Consider the following 21,113-nt stretch of genomic DNA (forward strand, 5'->3'; position numbering starts at 1 on the left):
AGTATCTTACACCTCAGTGCCAAGCTATCCCTTCCATTCACATAACTGTTGGCCAACCATAATATTAATGCTTATTCATCTCCTTTTTTATATATAGCCAAAAACTGATAATCAGTTAATGCTTATAACTGATTACAGGTAGAAAATTTTATATTTCTAATATTCACAACAGTACTTCACATCTGTAATGGTCCTCATCTTATTTTCCTATTGATGTTATTCTGCCCTTGCTTACAAATAAAAAGAAGATCAGAGAGAATTGAAATGCAAAGTTGAATTATACTGGTTAGAAATGATGGATCTGACCAATCTCTCCCATCAGGAAATTTGCACAAGCCTCTTAGATAGCCTCATCCACCAGAGGTCAGACAGCAGAAGCAAGAAGAACTACAATCCTGCAGCCTGTGGAACAAAACCCACAGTCACAGAAAGATAGACAAGATGAAAAGGCGGAGGGCTATGTACCATATGAAGGAACAAGATAAAACCCCAGAAAAACAACTAAATGAAGTGGAGATAGGCAACCTTCCAGAAAAAAATTTCAGAATAATGATAGTGAAGATGATCCAGGACCTCGGAAAAAGAATGGAGGCAAAGATCGAGAAGATGCCAGAAATGTTTAACAAAGACCTAGAAGAATTAAAGAACAAACAAACAGATGAACAACACAATAACTGAAATGAAAACTACAATAGAAGGAATCAATAGCAGAATAACTGAGACAGAAGAACAGATAAGTGACCTGGAAGACACAATGGTGGAATTCACTGCTGCAGAACAGAATAAAGAAAAAAGAATGAAAAGAAATGAAGACAGCCTAAGAGGCCTCTGGGATAACATTAAATGCAACAATATTCACATTATAGGGGTCCCAGAAGGAGAAGAGAGAGAGAAAGGACCTGAGAAAATATTTGAAGAGATTATAGTCGAAAACTTCCCTAACATGGGAAAGGAAATAGCCACGCAAGTCCAGGAAGCACAGAGTCCCATACAGGATAAACCCAAGGAGAAACACACTGAGACACATAGTAATCGAATTGGTAAAAATTAAAGACAAAGAAGAATTATTGAAAGCAGCAAGGGAAGAATGAAAAATAACATACAAGTGAACTCCCATAAGGTAAACAGCTGATTCCTCAGCAGAAAATCTACAAGCCGGAAGGGAGAGGCACGATATATTTAAAGTGATATAAGGGAAGAAACTGCAACCAAGGTTACTCTACCCAGCAAGAATCTCATTCAGATTCGACCTCACTTACACCAATGAACAGATCATCCAAAATGAAAATAAATAAGGAAACAGAAGCTTTAAATGACACAATAGACCAGATAGATTTAATTCATATTTATAGGACATTCCATCCAAAAACAGCAGATTATACTTTAATCTCAAGTGTGCATGGAACATTCTCCAGGATAGATCACATCTTGGGTCACAAATCAAGCCTCAGTAAATTTAAGAAAACAAATCATATCAAGCATCTTTTCTGATCACAACGCTATGAGATTAGAAATGAATTACAGGGAACAAAACATAAAAAACACAAACACATGGAGGCTAAACAATACATTACTAAATAACCAAGAGATCACTGAAGAAATCAAAGAGGAAATCAAAAAACACCTAGAGATAAATGACAATGAACCCCCGATGATCCAAAACCTATGGGATGCAGCCAAAGCCATTCTAAGAGGGAAGTTTATAGCTATACAAACCTACCTCAAGAAACAAGACAAATCTCAAATAACAATCTAACCTTACACCTAAAGGAACTAGGGAAAGAAGAACAAACAAAACCCAAAGTTAGCAGAAAGAAAGAAATCATAAAGATCAGAGCAGAAATAAATGAAATAGAAACAAAGAAAACAATAGCAAAGATCAATAGAACTAAAAGCTGGTCCTTTGAGAAGATAAGCAAAATTGATAAACCATTAGCCAGACTCATCAAGAAAAAGAGGGAGAGGTCTCAAATCAATAAAATTAGAAATGAAAAAGGAGCAGTTACAAAAGACACCACAGAAATACAAAGCATCCTAAGAGACTACTACAAGCAACTCTATGCCAATAAAATGGACAACCTGGAAGAAATGCACAAATTCTTAGAAAGGTATAACCTTCCAAGACTGAACCAGGAAGAAATAGAAAATATGAACAGACCAATCACAAATAATGAAACTGAAACTATGATTAAAAATCTTCCAACAAACAAAAGTCCAGGACCAGATGGCTTCACAGGCGAATTCTATCAAACATTTAGAGAGGAGTTAATACCCATCCTTCTCAAACTCTTCCAAAAAATTGCAGAGGAAGGAACACTCCCAAACTCATTCTATGAGGCCACCATCACCCTGATACCAAAACCAGACAAAGATACTACACGAAAAAACCAACATCATTGATGAACATAGATGCAAAATCCTCAACAAAATACTAATACTAAAAAACAGAATCCAACAACACATTAAAAGGATCATACACCATGATCAAGTGGGATTTATCCCAGCGATATAAGGATTCTTCAATATATGCAAATCAATCAACGTGATACACCATATTAACAAATTGAAGAATAAAAACCACATGATCATCTCAATAGATGCAGAAAAAGCTTTTGACAAAATTCAACATCCATTTGTGATAAAAACTCTCCAGAAAGTGGGCATAGCGGCAACCTACCTCAACATAATAAAGGCCATATATGACAAACCCACAGCAAACATCATTCTCAATGGTGAAAAACTGAAAGCATTTCCTCTAAGATCAGGAACAAGACAAGGATGTCCACTCTCACCACTATTAGTCAACGTAGTTTTGGAAGTCCTAGCCACTGCAATCAGGGAAGAAAAAGAAATAAAAGGAATACAAATTGGAAAAGAAGAAGTAAAACTGTCACTGTTTGCAGATGACATGATACTATACATAGAGAATCCTAAAGATGCCACCAGAAAACTACTAGAGCTAATCAATGAATTTGGTAAACTTGCAGGATACAAAATTAATGCAAAGAAATCTCTTGCATTCCTATACACTAATGATGAAAAATCTGAAAGAGAAATTAAGGAAACACTCCCATTTACCTCTGCAACAAAAAGAATAAAATACCTAGGAATAAACCTACCTAGGGAGACAAAAGACCTGTACGCAGAAAACTATAAGACACTGATGAAAGAAATTAAAGATGATACCAACAGATGGAGAGACATACCATGTTCTTGGATTGGAAGAATCAATATTGTGAAAATGACTACACTACCCAAAGCAATCTACAGATTCAATGCAATCCCTATCAAATTACCAGTGGCATTTTTTACAGAACTAGAACAAAAAAGCTTAAAATTTGTATGGAGACACAAAAGACCCCGAATAGCCAAAGCAGTGTTCAGGGAAAAATACGGAGCTGGAGGAATCAGGCTCCCTGACTTCAGACTATACTATAAAGCTACAGTAATCAAGACAATATGGTACTGGCACAAAAACAGAAACATAGATCAATGGAACAGGATAGAAAGCCCAGAGATAAACCCACGCACCTATGGTCAACTAATCTATGACAAAGGAGGCAAGGATATACAATGGAGAAAAGACAGTCTCTTCAATAAGTGGTGCTGGGAAAACTGGACAGCTACATGAAAAAGAATGAAATTAGAATACTCCCTAACACCATACACAAAAATAAACTCAAAATGGATTACAGACCCAAATATAAGACCGGACACTATAAAACTCTTAGAGGAAAACGTAGGGAGAACACTCTTTGACATAAATCACAGCAAGATCTTTTTTGATCCACCTCCTAGAGTAATGGAAATAAAAACAAAAATAAACAAATGGGACCTAATGAAACTTCAAAGCTTTTGCACAGCAAAGGAAACCATAAACAAGACCAAAAGACAACCGTCTGAGTGGGAGAAAATATTTGCAAACAAATCAACGGACAAAGGATTAATCTCCAATATATATAAACAGCTCATGCAGCTCAATATTAAAAAAAACAAGCAACCCAATCCAAAAATGGGCAGAAGACCTAAATAGACATTTCTCCAAAGAAGACATACAGATGGCCAAGAAGCGCATGAAAAGCTTCTCAACACCACTAATTATTAGAGAAATGCAAATCAAAACTACAATGAGGTATCACCTCACAACAGTTAGAATGGGCATCATCAGAAAATCTACAAACAACAAACGCTGGAGAGGGTGTGGAGAAAAGGGAACCCTCTTGCACTGTTGGTGGGAATGTAAATTGATAGAGCCATTATGGAGAACAGTATGGAGGTTCCTTAAAAAGGTAAAAATAGAATTACCATATGATCCAGCAATCCCAATACTGGGCATATACCCAGAGAAAACAATAATTCAAAAAGTCACATGCGGGCTTCCCTGGTGGCGCAGTGGTTGACAGTCCGCCTGCCGATGCAGGGGACGCAGGTTCATGCCCCGGTCCAGGAGGATCCCACATGCTGTGAAGCGGCTGGGCCCATGAGCCATGGCCGTTGAGCCTGCGCATCCGGAGCCTGTTGCTCCGCAACAGGAGAGGCCACAACAGTGAGAGGCCCGCGTACAGCAAAAAAAAATTTAAAAAGTCACATGCACCCCAATGTTCATTGCTGCACTATTTACAATAGTCAGGTCATGGAAGCAACATAAATGCCCATCGACAGATGAATGGATAAAGAAGGTGTGGTACATATATACAATGGATATTACTCAGCCGTAAAAAGGAACAAAATTGGGTCATTTGTTGAGACGTGGATGGATCTAGAGACTGTCATACAGACTGAAGTAAGTCAGAAAGAGAAAACTATTGTATATTAACGCATATATGTGGAAACTAGAAAAATGGCACAGATGAACCGGTTTGCTGGGCAGAAACTGAGACACAGATGTAGAGAACAAACTTATGGACACCAAGGGGGAAAACGGCAGGGGGTCGGGTGGTGGTGGGATGAATTGGGAGACTGGGATTGACATGTATACACTGATGTGGATAAAATACATAACTAACAAGAACCTGCTGTATAAAAAAAGTAAGTAAAATAAAATTTAAAAATTAAAAAAAAAAAAGGAGCAGCTGTTTTGGGGGCTCTGGCTCACTAAGGCCATGGCGGAGGGAGGGGTACGGAATGTGGGGCAAGCCTGCGGCCGCAGATGCCAGGGTAAAAAAAAAAAAAAAAAAAAAAAGAAAAGAAATGATGGATCTCCTTTATTCCAGTTGCCATAGTTCACTCCAGCAAGTGGTCTTTGATTGTTCAAGACTGACCCAAGCATGGAGAAAGGCAAGACATGTGTCCTGGGCTATACGATTAAGCCACTGCTCCACTTCTGGCTATTCCTCCTTTCAAGGAGAGATCTGACTAATCACTTCTTGAGAACAAGACACCGGTGGGGTGAAATAGGGAAGGAGGCTGCCTGTGTTTCAGATTTCCATCATGCCCTAGGAAGTATCTGGACCTTTGTTTATTTGTCTGTTTCATGTTTTATTTCTGGCTAGGTTTGCTTTTCTTATGTTTTAAAACCCTTTCCTAGCCTTCTGTACCTGAGATTAGGTGGTTAATAGTAAAGCTGGCAAGCACTAAAGGAATAGGGGGATATTCAAGTCTCCTGCCATCTCTTCCTCTGATCAATTTATCTCTCTCAGGTAAGTAGGATTAAGTGAATAAGTGAGAAACAATCATCACTACCCTCTCCCTATGAAGGATATAAGGGACTGACCGGAGAAAGTCGTACTATCTGCCCAAGATTTCTCAAAATCAATGCCAGATCTCCTTATTGTCCCTCATTATGATCAATCGTGTTTTTTATAAGGAGCGACCATTATTATCTCTCTATTCCAGTCTGATAATTAATTGTTCTATCATCAATAATACGAAATCTGGTTATAACCCCAGTACAGGGCTTGTAGCAGGTTACTTTGTGTTTTGCTTTGGGTGCCCATCCTCTTGAAAGTCATTAATTGTTACCTCATTTGGACAACAAGTTCACATACTGCTTAAATTAAATCTTTGCACGTCTCCAGTCAGTGTTGCACAAAGACTAATTAATTAAACCTCAGAACACCCTTGGGGAATAGGCAGTATTATTTCTCCTCTCCTCAGATGGGAAATCTGAGATATAAAGAGGTTAAGTGGATTGTCTAAGGTCAGAAAGTCAGTCAATAGCAGACAGAGCCAGAAAACAGACTTGGGAATGCTGTGACCCAGATCTCTTCCCCAATGACAGAAGTAACTCCAAAGAGGATTCCAGCTACTTCCTAATACCTCTGCCTAATCATCTTTCTGAATTTACCCTGTTTTACTTATTGTCCTTACAAGGTCTTTTGGTATACATTTTCTATTTCTTTTGAAGGGAAAGTTACCTAGACAGAGGAAGAGGTAAAGCAACAGAACGAATAAATGTTACTTACCAAAATCAAACAAAAAAGTAATTTTGGTTAAAATAACATAGAAGAGAGAACTTCCCAGTTTGCAAATAATTCTTTTCAATATTATTAGCATATATAAACATATACATATTCAGTTAAGAAACTGGAATTCCTCCCTCCCTTCCGCCCAAACCACCCCTATCCCTGTCCCACCAACTCAACTTTTGTTGTGTGTTTGGAAGCATCCTTCTATATGAAAGCCAACTGATAACAATGCTATTGGAAGGAAAACTAAAAGCCTACTAGTAACTTTATAATGATTTATACAAATGAAAATGCCTGGCATGCTACTGAACTTAGACTTCAAAAGGCAATGGAGTAAAATAAAATATTATTAACATAAAATTGAAAGAAACAAAAAAATTCTCTCAGGCACATGAGACTCAGACATGCATCTAGTTGTCTTTTCCTTTTTAAGAAGTGAGGCAGTCATCATCTTTAATGTTAAAGGGACTTTATGAGCTGGTGATTACTAAACAAAATTATTTGCTTTTTAGAGTTATTCTTAATTTATTTTTAATTAGACCACGTACGTTAAAAACAGGGCAAACAGTTAAGACTCAGTGAGGATTTTCCGTGTTTAAAGGTCTGAATGTTTTCACTCAACTTACAACTGTAGTAGTCCTTTATTTTTTAAGTTGCATATTAATATACCTCATTACTATTTATAAATAACTCAATCAAATCTCTACATATTTTAAAAACTCACTTAATGTCTACTTAAAATAAAACTCACTTAAGCTACAAGAGTAGCTTATACTGGCTCAGGAAAGAACAGAGTAAATAGCTTCTTAAAGACAAAAATTTTTCGTCATTGAAAGACAATAATTCACTTCCTAATAAATAGGAGCTACACAGAAAATTCTAACATCGGGTATAACCGCTGCCCTCTTTTATTAACAAAGTGGTTGTTTTTTTCAGCAAATGAGAAACTGCTGTTTTGCCTTCCATTAACCTTTCCTTTTTCAACCACGTACACTTTTGTTGCATAAATATCGAATACACAACCAAAGTGTAGAATAAGTTTGTTTATTTTTTTAGTTTCAGTCAGCAACTAGGACACCATTAACTTCTTATGAAACATATTTGCCTCTGTAGGTTTAACTCTAAAGGCAAAATTCATCTTTCTCATTCTTTTCTTTGTTTAAAAACAAATGTTAAAAAGAAAAGTCGCTCCCCTTATAACAGTTATTTAAGCAGTTTAAATTACAAGAGTCAATCTATGATTTTTTTGTTGTCATTAACCGTGCTACAGATAGTAAAGCCAAAACAGCCTCAAGATGTAAGTTTAATAAGTTCTTTTGAAATTTCTTTAGAAAGCTCTGGTATAAGAGGTAATTTAAAACAAATTAACAAATAATGTCATGCAGTGGTTAAATTGCCATAATACATTTCTTTTTTAGAGGTGCCTGGAATTTCTTGTTTGTGGTTGTCATGCTGATAGAAAGCTAGATGTTAGTCCCTTTAACTGTATTTTAATGGCGATGTATTATAGCATGATTTATCAACATACGGCAGGTGGAAGCTGACACAAATTATAATGAAAATTAAAACAGTCATTTATGCAGCAGGCGATTATCATTTAAGGAACATTTATTTGCAGGCTTTAAAAATGAGGGTTTAGAATCAAATGATTTTAAAATGAAAGTTTTAACGACAGTTACCTTTTTCCTGCAGCCACTCCTCTACGGGCCGGTTATATTTGAAGGGGATTTTCTGTTTTACCATTTGGAAGCGTTCATTATCAGTGTTGCCTTTAAAGTTTAAAAAACAGCTTAAAGAACAATCTGAAAAGTCAATAAGTCATTCAAAAACATCCTAGGTTTTTGGTGCGTTTTATGAAGTTTTTAGAGATAGATATCCATTTATCTTTAGTGGAGGTGGAGTCGAAGTCACTCTGCCCTTGGTTGACAGATGTGAGGTCAGGTTATTCTTAGCTATGCGGTACTCCGTATGTTTTGGAAACGTGACTTGGGATGGGCATCAGGAAGAGGTTTGGCTATTTACAGAAATGGGTTTACCTTCACTCTTCTCCATCTCACTCTAACCACACCTTAATTGGGTCAATGGAGGAACAATGATCCCCTTGACTTGTATCAGATCAGCTTCATAACGTGGTAGGGGATCCTCAGTGTCTTAGTCATGCATGTTCCACACTCACTCTACTGTATCTGATCAGAAGCATGGGGCCATGCACGTCCTTATTTTCCTCTCAAGTGTGTGCAACTGCTCTACTTCCTGGCAGAGGGAAGCCAAAGAAGACAATTTAAGCCTTGATGGCCAACGAAAACTTCCTATTCCATGAAGGGGGGCTTGGCATCCCATCACCTATGTAAAATAGGTAGAGTATTACAGGTAACTCTTTTAATCTCTATCTCTTTGTCTATATCTGTTCCACATTTTAAAATCGAAGGAACCCCAAAGTAAATATCTGTAAATAAAAGCAGCTATACATATAGTGATATAGCATTTTCAGACTTCTGAGTACCTATATTTTATTAGTACTAACAGACACAGGTTTTATATGTCTACCTAGTCTCTCTCTCTTTCCTTCCTAGGAGAGGTCCTTCCTGAATACACATCCATTCATAAAGCCTGTTAGGGATACTTCTTCCAAGCATGAAATATCTAATCAGTTTCAAGGATCAAACATAATGCTTTTAACTGTTAGTATGCCTCTTTCTTCCTTTCATAAATGTTGCTACCACCCCTGGATGGTTTGTCTAATTAGCACAGACATGGAGAGTGGTGTTGTGAACATATACCCCTAATGAATATGCTTCAAATCACAAAATAATGAAGCCATGCTTTGGGAACTGCTCTGTCTTGTCAACCAACCTCATAGTGATCAAGCAGAAACCGGTGAATTCTAAATTACTTTTGACTCATAGCCTTACAGTATTGGAACTTCAGGAAGCCCAATCCAAATCACCAACATTGAAGGTGAAATCAAATTCTCAAGACAGGTGGCTTGGAAACCATTTATAAAGAGTCTAAAAGCTAGAAAGATTATTAGGATTGAATATAGCATCAGGTGAACAGAAGCTTGCCCTGGCATTTCCATCTCAGGGTCATCTTCACAGAGGAGTTTTCACTGGCAGAGAAGATTCCACATGTGGCTAAACTAGTACCTGCCTCATGTGAGGAATGGGATGGCGAAGGGGTGGCAATATTGGGAGATATTTAAAAGATTCCCCATGCATTTCTCCTTTGAACAAATTATTCTAAGGAGCTGACTCATTATTCTTACTATCCAGGAATAAAAACAAACAAAAAGCTCATGAAAGAGGTGACCATGGATCTGTTCCCAGCCTACATTATGGGACCCTATCTGCCTGGCATAAAGCCTAACATATTAACATATCAAAGGATAAAGTGCAATGAATGGAAAGAACAGTTAACAGTTTTGGATTACAGTATATAATTTAAAGTTTTCCTCAAAATGTTATTTCTCACAGAAGAAAAAAAGACAGGGTGTAAGCTAGGAGGAAAACCAGAAAGGTATCTTAACTTCTTGGTGTTTCAATAAGTCCAAGGTGAAAAAAGTTAATTTTACCTGTTAACGTAAATACCACGTAGAGATCATTATAATGATCATCCTGGTAGATCTGGGTACACAGAATTCTACTAATCCAAAATAAAGTTGGGTAAATTTTCACATGTCCTAATAGAAAAGGAACATGCACTTTTCTGAAAAGAACCTATATCTCTATAACTCTTAATTCTACCCTACAGGAGACAGATACACAAGGGATGTCATCCATCTTCATAAGCTCTGACCTCTCAAGTTTTAGTCACAACATACTGAGAAATGGCAAATGGATAAAGCCAGGTTCACCTTGAATATGTTCTATTACTTTGGGTTTTCTGTAACTGTCATTGGCTACAATATTAAGTATAGTAATGACCTCTGTTCCACTCACTGTGGAATGGATTGGTGAAGTCAATAGCAAATATAAAGCTAACTATTCTTCATAACGTGCAAGACAAAATCATAAGTACCCAACGCTCCAAACTGACAGCTCTATGTGTACCAACTTCATTAAGAAGCTGCATTGACTTACTTCTTCCCCAAACATATGAGTCTTGGTCCTCCTAAGCACCCTCCCGCCCATCCACTCTCTGTCAAGCATAAAGCTCCACAGACAATCATATTAGGACATGGGACTGGCTAGAAAACTAAGAAACAATGTAGGAGAATCAGTAAGTGATATGTTGGGAGGACAGCATAGCCACGATTCAACCTTAGACCCTTCAGAAAGTGAAAGACAGAGAGTCATTCTTCTCCATCTCAGCTTAAAAGACATTTAGAAAAAAGTTTTAAGTTTTCCATGCCAGACTGATAGTATCTAGCACTAGGGATAGCGATCTTGCATACTGTTAAAAGTTGTGAAAGATGGAAGGCCATTTGGAAAACCAAATTGGTTTAAATTGCCACATTAACATCGTTCTTAGTCTCTTTTCATGTTCTTGTTGGTTTTTAATTTTAATTTATCTCAAACATTAGTGAGAAATGTTTTAGAAACATGTGCATGAGAATGAGTTCATTTGCCCCGAGCCCCATTTGCTATACTGACTGAAGAGCAAACAACCTTCTACATACCAGAATTCAAACACAGGGACTACTCTGAAAGCTTAGCAAACCTCATCAAATCCATATACATTCATATTAAATCCTTAATGACATTTAGTTGTACATTTCATATAGCAGCCAGTATGAACATTTAAACACAGACTAAAATCAATTCTTCAAAAGAAAGTGATGCTATCCTCAAGAAGGAATGGCCTTATGAATAGTAATGTCATAATGTCACTAAAAAAAGGCATATGTATATTACTAATTATACGCCAAAAATGTAATGATTGCAGTTCTCAACCACGCTGAGAAATCTATAAATTGCACAATGACATCTTCAAATAGACAGTTCTTAAATTACTTATGTGGATGTGACACTCAACTACTTGGAACTAAATTTTAGAAAAAAAAGTATTAGCCATATTTCATTCTATTATACTGAAAAAGGTTAGAGGGGTGTGTGTGTGTGTGTGTGTGTGTGTGTGTGTGTGTGTGTGTGTGTGTGTGTGTGTGTGTGTTTCTCCATCCATTTTTTTATACAATTGACCTCCTATTGTCATTTGCTTTTGTACTATTGGTTCTGTTATCAAATATTTCAGCTCCTGGAGACACATACAATATGCACTGTTGAATTATAATATCGTGAAGAGCAGAATGCTCTGAGGTAAAATTACTGAGGCCCAACTGGTTCATACACATAGCTGCAACCTTTATGCAAAAACAGCTCACATTGACTATATGTGGGCTAATCCATTTAGGATAAAAGGAAAAGAGAACAGAGAAGATAAGACAAAGAAAGCAAGTTGACCCTTGAATAGCTTCCCAATACATTAGTCCCTCTTTAAGGTCCCAAAGAAGTAATCTGGAAACTTGTTGATGACCCCAAAGAAGTAAAAATTCTTTCAGTTGAAAAACTTAAAGATAGAGAGAACTCTTGTATTGCACAGAAAATAACTTTTACACTCTGTTGGTTCAAACATAGATCCTATTCATTAGAAGTTATACTAATTTTCTTAAAACCATAATCAGTACAGCATAGGAGCTATGACCATGGGCTTTGGAGACAAACCTGGCTTTGAGTTTTAACTTTAGTAGCTACTTGACCTTGTGCAAGTCACATAGTCCCAGTTTCCCCACTTCCGAATTCACCACAGGACTTGGTATAGGATATTAAGAGGTAGAGCATATACAGAACCTGGGATATGAAAAAACATCCAATTTATTTAAACTATTATTAACATGATTCAACTCTTTCTTAATAATCAGAAGAAAGCATGTTAATTCCATGGTGTGCTTCCATGGTCTCAGAACTTTTCCAGGCCTCCATTCAAAAGGTGACCGTATTACATTTGGTGCCACAAAGGTTACCATCCAAAGATGAACAGACCCTAGTTGGTTGTTGCTTTTTATATTTCTGTATCTTCTAAAATATACTCAGCTAACCCCATTTCCAAAACAAAGTTGGTTTCTAAAACCACTGAAAGTAAAAGAGCAATTCAGACATCGACAAATGCGATTTCTTGGTCCAGCTACAGGTAATGATGATATACTGCTGCTAAGCTGAGGAAGAGTGGCTTAAAGGTTCTGGCAAGTTGCACTGGGCTGGCCGAAAATGCTTTCTTGCAGGTAGACCATTAATACCATCTGAAAGGTTGTCAACCATGTGGACATGCTAATAGGAATATCGTAGCAACATTCATCTGTGCAAAATTAATGCCAGAGGTATTTTCGCATTTTGTTTTGAGTCTGGAGTAAAGGAAGGGAAAGCTTTCTTTATTGCTTTGTTGACATTAAAAAATGAGACCGTGGGTCTAATGAACAGTCAGAGAATGAATACTATGTATTAGAGCCAGAGGCAAAAGAAAATCAATGTGGGCAGAGTCAAGTAGTACAGCATTTCAGAGGTTCTTAGAATGACTCTCTCCCCAAAGAACACTTTGTGAGTTTCAAAGCAAACATCAGGCACTAAGGACAGGAACTGGGGGAAATTCTTTGAGCTCTGCACTGGTCTTGTTCCTGGTGTTGACCCAGACAAATTCTCTCAGAGTCAGATTGGGGGGGGGGGGTATTGTGCTACCCGAAGGGCATCTAGAATGTTCATCCACTTGTAAGTGATGGATGGAACTCAACAAGAGTTAATATCTTGTATTTATAAAGTGCCTTTTGACCAAGGAGCTCAAAATGCAATTATAAGCATCATCTCATTAATCCTCACAACACACCTTTGGGGCCAAAGAAAAAAGAACTATTTGTATGTTCTGAGCCTCGATCCTTTAGTGTGCCAAGGCAAGGAAATTAATCTCTTGGAGTAGAAAACTGATCAGCTGGGGGAAGTAAATTAATAGACTCAGAGCACATGGGCATTATTAAATAAGGGAGCTTTTCCAGACTCACTTAAGTGGTTCGAGGAGCCAGCAAGAACCACCTTTCCAAAGTGATGAGATGTTTACTCCTAGAAAGCAGTGGGGGTCACCCACGAATGCCCTGACTGGGCTGATGAAGCTCACTGCCTCCTGTCTTCTGGGTATGTTTGGAAATGGAAAATATATGTGGACAGACATATTATCAATTCCTTCCCATATTCAAGTCATAGTATTGATCCACCATCTCTAGGCTATAGGAGTTGAGCTATTTAAGCAAAGATGGCTCAATAGGATAGATGCAGTCCTATCTCAGACATTTACCAGTTCTGTGAACTTGCGTACTTTTCTTAATCTAGATGTCTATTTCTTCATCTGTTCCAAAAAATACATGAAGATGATAATAACTATCTTGTAAGATTTTCTACAAATTAAATGTAATAATCCAGTCGAGAATGCTCATGGGGAGTTGGAAGAGGCTGGAAATGTGATTTATTTTCATTTTCAGGGGATGGGAGTAGGGACTGTGCTGGAGATGTAACCCTGGAGCTCAACGTCCACTTATCCAAGTGATCACGCCCCTATTCCTTGGCTTTGTCAAGTTTGTGTGCAAACACGTTAACATTGAACTTCTCCCAAATCTAAATCAAAGTGCCATTTCTGTTGAAGTGCTATTATATTAAAGACAATTTACCCTGATGCAATAATTGGACCATATATCACCAATCCCTATCCTTTCCCTGTATTTTGAAGCCATTCTCAACTCTCTTCCTGAAGCTCATTGATCCTGGACTTTTTATTTATCCTCATCCATGAAGGATACTTTCAATCCCAGAAAGATGAACAAAACAAGGCCCAGGTGACCAAAATATCTTTATTTGCTTTCATAGTTTAAGAAACTATTTCCAAGTAATCTAATGGAACTTTCTTCATGATCATAGGTCTGTCTAGAACTTACTCTTTAAGATCCACTTTCAAAAATGACATGCTATAAATTAACAAAACAAAACTGATTATAAAATTTGCTTTCCTTCCTCAAATGGTGTCACTCTTTGCCTTCTATAATTATTCCAAAATATGCCCTGGAGCTAGGCTAGTCAATTTCAACCTGGCTTTTGTCTAGTTCCTTCCTGGTAAACACATTAAGTATACCTATGTCTTGGTGTATCTTTAAGCTTTAGTTTCTTCATATATAAAATGAAAGTTATAATAATAACTGCAACATAGGGCTGTTGTGAGAATTAACTGAGAACTAGGTGTCTGTAAAGTACTTAGCATAGTGTGTGGCACAAAATAAGTGCTCAATATATGATTTGTTACTATTGCTGTTATTGTTATAACAGTACCTGATTCAGAAGGGTTAAACTAAAAAGAAGGCAAACTTAACAAGATTTACTTCACCACACAACTTTTAGTGTCAAATCTTTTCAAATTTCCTTTTCAACATAAAACCTTAATGTTCTGTCTTCAACCTTTCGACACATGATCCTTTCAAGATCATTCCCCTAGCTGTCCTTCTTCTTATCACTTATTTCTTCCACTTTTGCAAAAGCCACGGTGTCATGCTAGGGCTCATTCTTCCCCATGATCCATTCTTTCCTGCATATCCACCCTCTGTGCAATCTCTCTGTTACTCTTTAATGTTGGTGATTCAATTCTCTCTAGGTGCCTTCCTTCCCACTCGCCCCCAGTTTCCATTCACTTTCATTCCTCTCATGTAGAGGACATCAAACTCAATGTTTTTAATGCAGAATACTGGAATATTTGGTAAAAGAAAAATTCCAATCATTCAAACATTAATGTGTGGTGTCACTACCCAGTTCTGAGGACAGGTAGGAGGTCTGGAAGGACAATTTCGATGAGCAACAAATAGAAACATTTTCATCCTTGTGAACAGGAAAGTCACACCAATATCAACATTGCTGATGCCATAATAAACTTATGCTACAGTATTATTTCTGCTTAGATCATATGGGGTCTCTGGTGTTTGTAAATTATAGGTCTTCTAGCCCAACCTTGAACCTCCTGCCTACAAATGAATATGTTATTCCCAAGGGATCTAAAAATAACAATCACTCTCCCACGCACCACCCACCCCTGACCTGGTGAATATGCTGGTTTACAACAGTTGTCTAAACAACACAACACAGCACAGTCACACAGTAGGCTTATTTCCAACTTAAGCCCAAGGCAGTTTCCAATTAAATTGCTTCCCAAAAAGTTTGTGCCATCTTGCTTTCACACAGTATACTTTATGAGCTTCAAAGCAGGACTTTAATTATATTAAATTTATTCTTTTTTGTTTTATAACAGCATTCCAACCTGATAAGAAAATGTTCCACTCTAGGCCTTTTATTTCCTGTAGGAGATACCTTTCTTAGTTTTGTGCCATCTTGCAAGCGTGATAAGCATATCTTTTGTACATTCATGCCAGACTCTGAAAATTTTACAGAACAGGAGGATTATGTGGTGACTTTAAAACGTTTACAAATGCTTTAAAACTCCCCTCTGCGAGAGGTAGAACTTGATTCTCCAACTGGGCTGGATTTAGTAACTCAGTTCTAAAGAATAGGATATGGTGGAATTAACAATGTGCGACTCATTTTAGAGACTAGATCAGAAAAGGCACTGTGACTTCCTCCCACTCCCTCTCTGATGGCTCACTCTGGGGAAGCTACTGTTGTGTCGTAAGGACACTTAAGCCACCCACATGTCAAGGAACTGAGGCCACCAGATCCTTCAGACCTAGGTAAGCCTTGAGATGACTGTAGCCCTAGTCAATAGATGAGTAATGTTAATCCATCAGACACTTTGATACAGAACCACTCGACTAAGTTGTTACTAAATCCTGACCTGCAGAAACTGTGAGATAATAAATGTTAGCTGTTTGAAGCCACTAAATTTTGGGGTAATTTGTTATACAGCAATAGATACAGAATAACTAGAGAGCTTCATCTGAGCATTTCAGTTCAACCAGAGGCAGATCTCCTTAAGAGGCTCTCATAGCTCGCCTTACATTATACTCTTTCGAGGAAATGAACATACGCTCTATCTATAACATATTCCTCATGTGCCAATTTGCTAATGCTCTCCAAAGGGAATTGAGACTATTTAGGTAAGACTTGTTTTGAAGAGCCCAGGCCATCACCATATTTTTTGTTAAATATGGTTAAATGTATACCAACTTATCTGTCCAATAAAACACATGAGAATTTTTACATATTGGTTCCAATTTTGAGACACATTGTTTTGGACAATGTAAAATTTAGAACACTTTTCCCAAACCAGTTTTCTATTCTGACTCCCATCATTACTTCTGGGTAAACATGAACAAGGGCTTAGAGTCCAAATTTCTTCAGCATCCTGGAACACTACTCATCTAAGACCCAGAGATTTGAGCTCCTTCGAGGAACTCTATTACCATTTCCCCACCTTTTAGGAGGACTGCATTTTCCTACGTGTTTGCACCAGCCTTTACGGTCTGAAGGAGATTCTTCTTGCTAGAGAACTTGTTGGGGACCTGTGGAGGTGGAGGGCTGAGGGGGAGGGAGAGTCCACATAACCACTGAGGTCCCTCTTAAGCAATTTTGTTTTTTGTTTTCGGCTGTGTCGGGTCTTAGTTGCGGCACGTGGGATCTTCGTTGAGGCATGTGGGTTCTTTCGTTGCGGTGCGCGGCCTTCTCTCTAGTTGCGGCGTGGGGATTTTCTCTTCTCTAGTTGTGGCAGGTGGGCTCCAGGGCACGTGGGCTCTGTAGTTTGCGGCAGGCGGGACCTCTCGTTGAGGCGCGCAAGGTCAGTGGTTATGGCGCACGGGCTTAGTTGCCCCTCGGCATGTGGGATCTTAGTTCCCCAACGACCAGGGATCGAACCCGCGTCCCTTGCATGGGAAGGAGGATTCTTTACCACTGGACCACCAGGGAATTCCCGCAAATTTTTTTTGTGTTTCATAATTATAAAGCAGTTTCTAGGAGTAGAGGTCATTGGACCTTACAGTTTATATTTTGAGAGGAATCTACACTTGTAAGGTCGAGGGGACCTCAAAGATCATCTAAGAAATATGTTTCTCAAACTTTCACTTAGAACATCATTAGCCACAGGATTTCTAGAATAGGAAAAGCATCAGAGAGTGTATGTCTTGAAGACCACTCTTCCCCCACAAAGGTATTAATTAAAGAATTGTCTATACTCCTGATTTGTTTGGTTATGTGGCCTTTCCAAGGCTTTTCAAAATATGAACCAGTTGGCAGCCATGCATCATTTAGTGCAACATTCAAAGGTCAGGTATACGCGACTACAATGTGGTACAAGAATCAAAATGTTCCCAGTGAAGGAATAACCTCAGGGAATGCGGTTGCTGTACTGTATCTTAAATTCATGCAATGCCTCGGCTTGTTAACTCTGCTTGGCAAATTAATTCAAATTGATTTGTTTGTGAGAACTGAAGCATGGCTTCAAATCTGGCCACAAACAAAGGATGATGATAAATAACAACGTATTCAGCTCAGAGAAAATATCTAGAGAAAAGTATAGATCAGCATGGGGGCTGTTTTTATAACATAACTGACTTTGTTAAAAAAAAAAAAAAGCAGAAAAGAAAATAAATGAAAGGGAGAACATAGCCTATACAAATAAAACACATTTTATAGATAACACTAATATATCATAAATACCCCAAACAAAGGCAGATAAAGTATCTGAAAGCATCCAAGGAGGAATAGAAAAAAAAGATGGATTAGAAAAATTTTAAATGGACATTTAATTTTTTAAAACACCATTAACTCAATTTAAGGCAGAATAATAAGAGGTAATGAGGGGGGAAAAAGAAAAAAGAAAATAATGTGATATGGCAGGAAGAACCAAGATTAATTCCAAAATGTCATATCCGAAAGAAAGAAAAAAAAAAGGACAATTCCTCACTAAAAATCATCAGTTTCCAACCTCAGTTTGAGGCCTTGAGGGTTGAGAGGGAGAAAGTTTAAGAGGAAAATAGATTGTAATAATGAGAGCCTTTTCCAAGCTCTCTGCTAGTGTGTTAAGTTGCAAAATAGCTATAATCCCATTCCGATATCCATGCCCCTTTGCAGTGGGACTTTGTCACTCCTCCCATCAGATGTACATCTATTTTTCCACCCCTTGATTCTTGATTGGCTCTGAGACTTGCTTTGTTCGGCACAGGGCATACTAGTAAGTGTGATGGAAGCAGACGTTTGAACAGCCCTTGCATGTTGGTGCTTGCCCGCTTATGCTGATGAAGCCTGAAACAGCCATATGAAGGAAGCTGGTCTGGGCTCCTGGAAGATGAAAGACCACAAGAAGAGAAACCCCAGCCACCCAAGCCTACCCTTCCAGCCCAGTCAGCTCACTTGAGCCCCCGGATGTGTGAGTGAGGCCATCAAGATCATCTAGCTCCATCCAAGCCAGCCTGCAACAGAAAAAACACCCACCTGATCCACAGAAACATACGCCAATAAATAAATAAAGTTTGGGGGTGGTTTGTTATGCAGCAAACACTAAATGATACAGCCAGGAAGTCGGGAAATCCAGTAAGGACAGGAAAGCTGAGAAGGGGTCAACGAAGCACCCTCCCCTATGCGGGTCTCCATCGAGGCCCATCAGGAGGAGTGGGGAAGCACTCAGCTGCTGTCTGGGGAGTCAAGGGAGTTTGCTTAGGGAAAACCTTAGGGATCTTGGAATGGACACAGGGAGACACAGGCCCCTGTTATCTATCCTTAGCCCTCTTCCATATTCTAAAGGGAGAATTATCAAGTCCAAGGGGAAGGGATGCAATAATGCAGCTTCCATGAGAGGGGAAGGAAAGGTCAAGGGTGAGGGAGTTGGAACAGGATGGGAAAACTAGAGAAGATTGATTCTTCTCTGATCTCCATCCATTTCTAGACTTAGACTAAGAAAAGGGAGGGAGAATAGTAGAGGTTGACTCTACAGGTAATACGGGGCCATCACTATTTAAACGATGGATGGACAGACAGTTGGTAAGAAAAGCAGGTTGGACTTACTGGTAAGATATCCTGGAACACTAACCCCACCCCCACCAATGGATTTCTTAGTCCTCAAATGGTTTCATGGGAAACCTTGCAGGATTGCCTTCTCTTTTTCGGAGCAAACACTGCCTTCACTAACCCCAGCCTTCTAAACCCAACCAAACCAAACCGTTTATGTTCTTGCGGGGTACAAATAATCTCTGGTTATGAATGGCTTTACCTAGGTAGAATAGAAGGATATTCCCCCTCACACTTCCTACAATACAAAATAAAAACAAAGCAAAGCATTGAATTAAAGACCCAAATGAGACAAAACGCATTCCTGCCTTGCAACCTTGGCTTTTAAAATCAGGCACTGCATCTTCAGCCCCTTTTTAAAGCTCATGGATTACAAAAAGCAGCCTTTATAAATTCATGGATGAGTTTAAAAGTCATTTTCCTGGGCCTTAACAGCTGGCATCAGAATAGTATTATTTCAGCATGTCAATGGCAGTTAGACTCTAGAGAAAAGCATTAAAAATGACCAAAATTTAGCGACTAAGGGGTTCAATAAAGAGAAAGGACAACTAACACTGCTAAGTGCTTTGACTGGCAACTCAAGCAACACATATTTGCCAATAATTAGAAGTATATCACAGTTTATGTCATGACTCAAATATTAGTTCATATTATAAATGTCATAGGCAGAACAGCATTTTTTTAAAAAATTAGGGCTGTTTTCCCCCCACTTTTAAGAAAGTGGTCAATGATTATGTAAAATTATGGACACATTTCAAATATTTACCTGCCACCTAGTCTCCACTATCCTACACTGCATCAGTTCTTGCGGGCGTGGTTTTTTTCCTTTGGTGTGAAATTATAATCACCTTAACAAGGTTTTGTTGTTTTTTGTTTAAACAATCCTTTTACACCATCCTACACACAATCCCCTCCCTAACACACAATGACACCAAACACTGACACATCTTAAGTGCTCAAGAATACTCGTGAAATTGATGACTACTGCTGCCTCAAACAGAGGCAGGTATCCTGACTCTAATAAATGATTAACTTATTAGCTTTGACGGTTAGATGGTTACTAAAGTTCTCATAATCTCTGAAAACCTACAAATGTGAGGCATATAAATAAAATATTAATGACTTCCTTCTTTCAGTCACTTAATATGACATTAAATACATGATAATAAATCCTGGTTACCTGAAGAATATGTCTAAAGGTCTGTAGGCTATTTTAAATTTAAATGTATTTATTTGTGCTGGGCAAATGCAACGTTTTTTATATTACCCAATGATGTGTGTGTATATGTATCCTGTATAAGAAGAGAGATTTTATAGATATCTCAAAGGAAAGAATGTCTTTGCATGTTCTCCATAAAACCTTGCACCTTTCAACAAGCAACAGCTCCTAGATATCTGTAAGAAATAAATATCCAGGATTTAAAGAATGATTCAGAATAATTTCAAATGTCATCTCTAATAATAATGGAATTGATCAATTTTTTTTTATAAAAGCCAAGGAGGAGATATCAGACAGATCTATTCTCTTGATGGAAGAAGCAAACTCTATCATCTGCGATATTTCAAATTATGCTAGTCAAATTAGAGTAGTCCATATTGTGTAGAAATTTCTAAACCAACCAGGGAAATGGACCAGATGAACTAGTATTTTCACCATTCCAATTGCTAGGTTCCTTTGAAATGTACTCTTTCAGAAACCCACTTTTATCTTTGCAGTAATGATTCAAGAGATTAAAAG

General features: G+C 38.1%; 1 protein-coding gene across 19 annotated transcripts in view; it reads right to left on the reverse strand.

Annotated features, from left to right (window-relative positions):
* The window catches only part of NRXN3 (neurexin 3), a 1,691,100-nt gene that overhangs the window by 157,899 nt on the left and 1,512,088 nt on the right, over nucleotides 1-21,113 (reverse strand). For 11 of the 19 annotated variants that reach the window (XM_067728949.1, XM_067729008.1, XM_067728981.1 and 8 more), the window contains one exon: nucleotides 8,087-8,176. The exons of the other annotated variants lie outside the window; for them this stretch is intronic. In XM_067728949.1, coding sequence (XP_067585050.1) covers nucleotides 8,087-8,176 — 90 coding nt within the window. The remainder of the gene's footprint in view (nucleotides 1-8,086; nucleotides 8,177-21,113) is intronic. 19 annotated transcript variants of the gene reach the window in all.

Source organism: Pseudorca crassidens, chromosome 1, assembly GCF_039906515.1.
Source record: "Pseudorca crassidens isolate mPseCra1 chromosome 1, mPseCra1.hap1, whole genome shotgun sequence".
NCBI lineage: Eukaryota > Metazoa > Chordata > Mammalia > Artiodactyla > Delphinidae > Pseudorca > Pseudorca crassidens.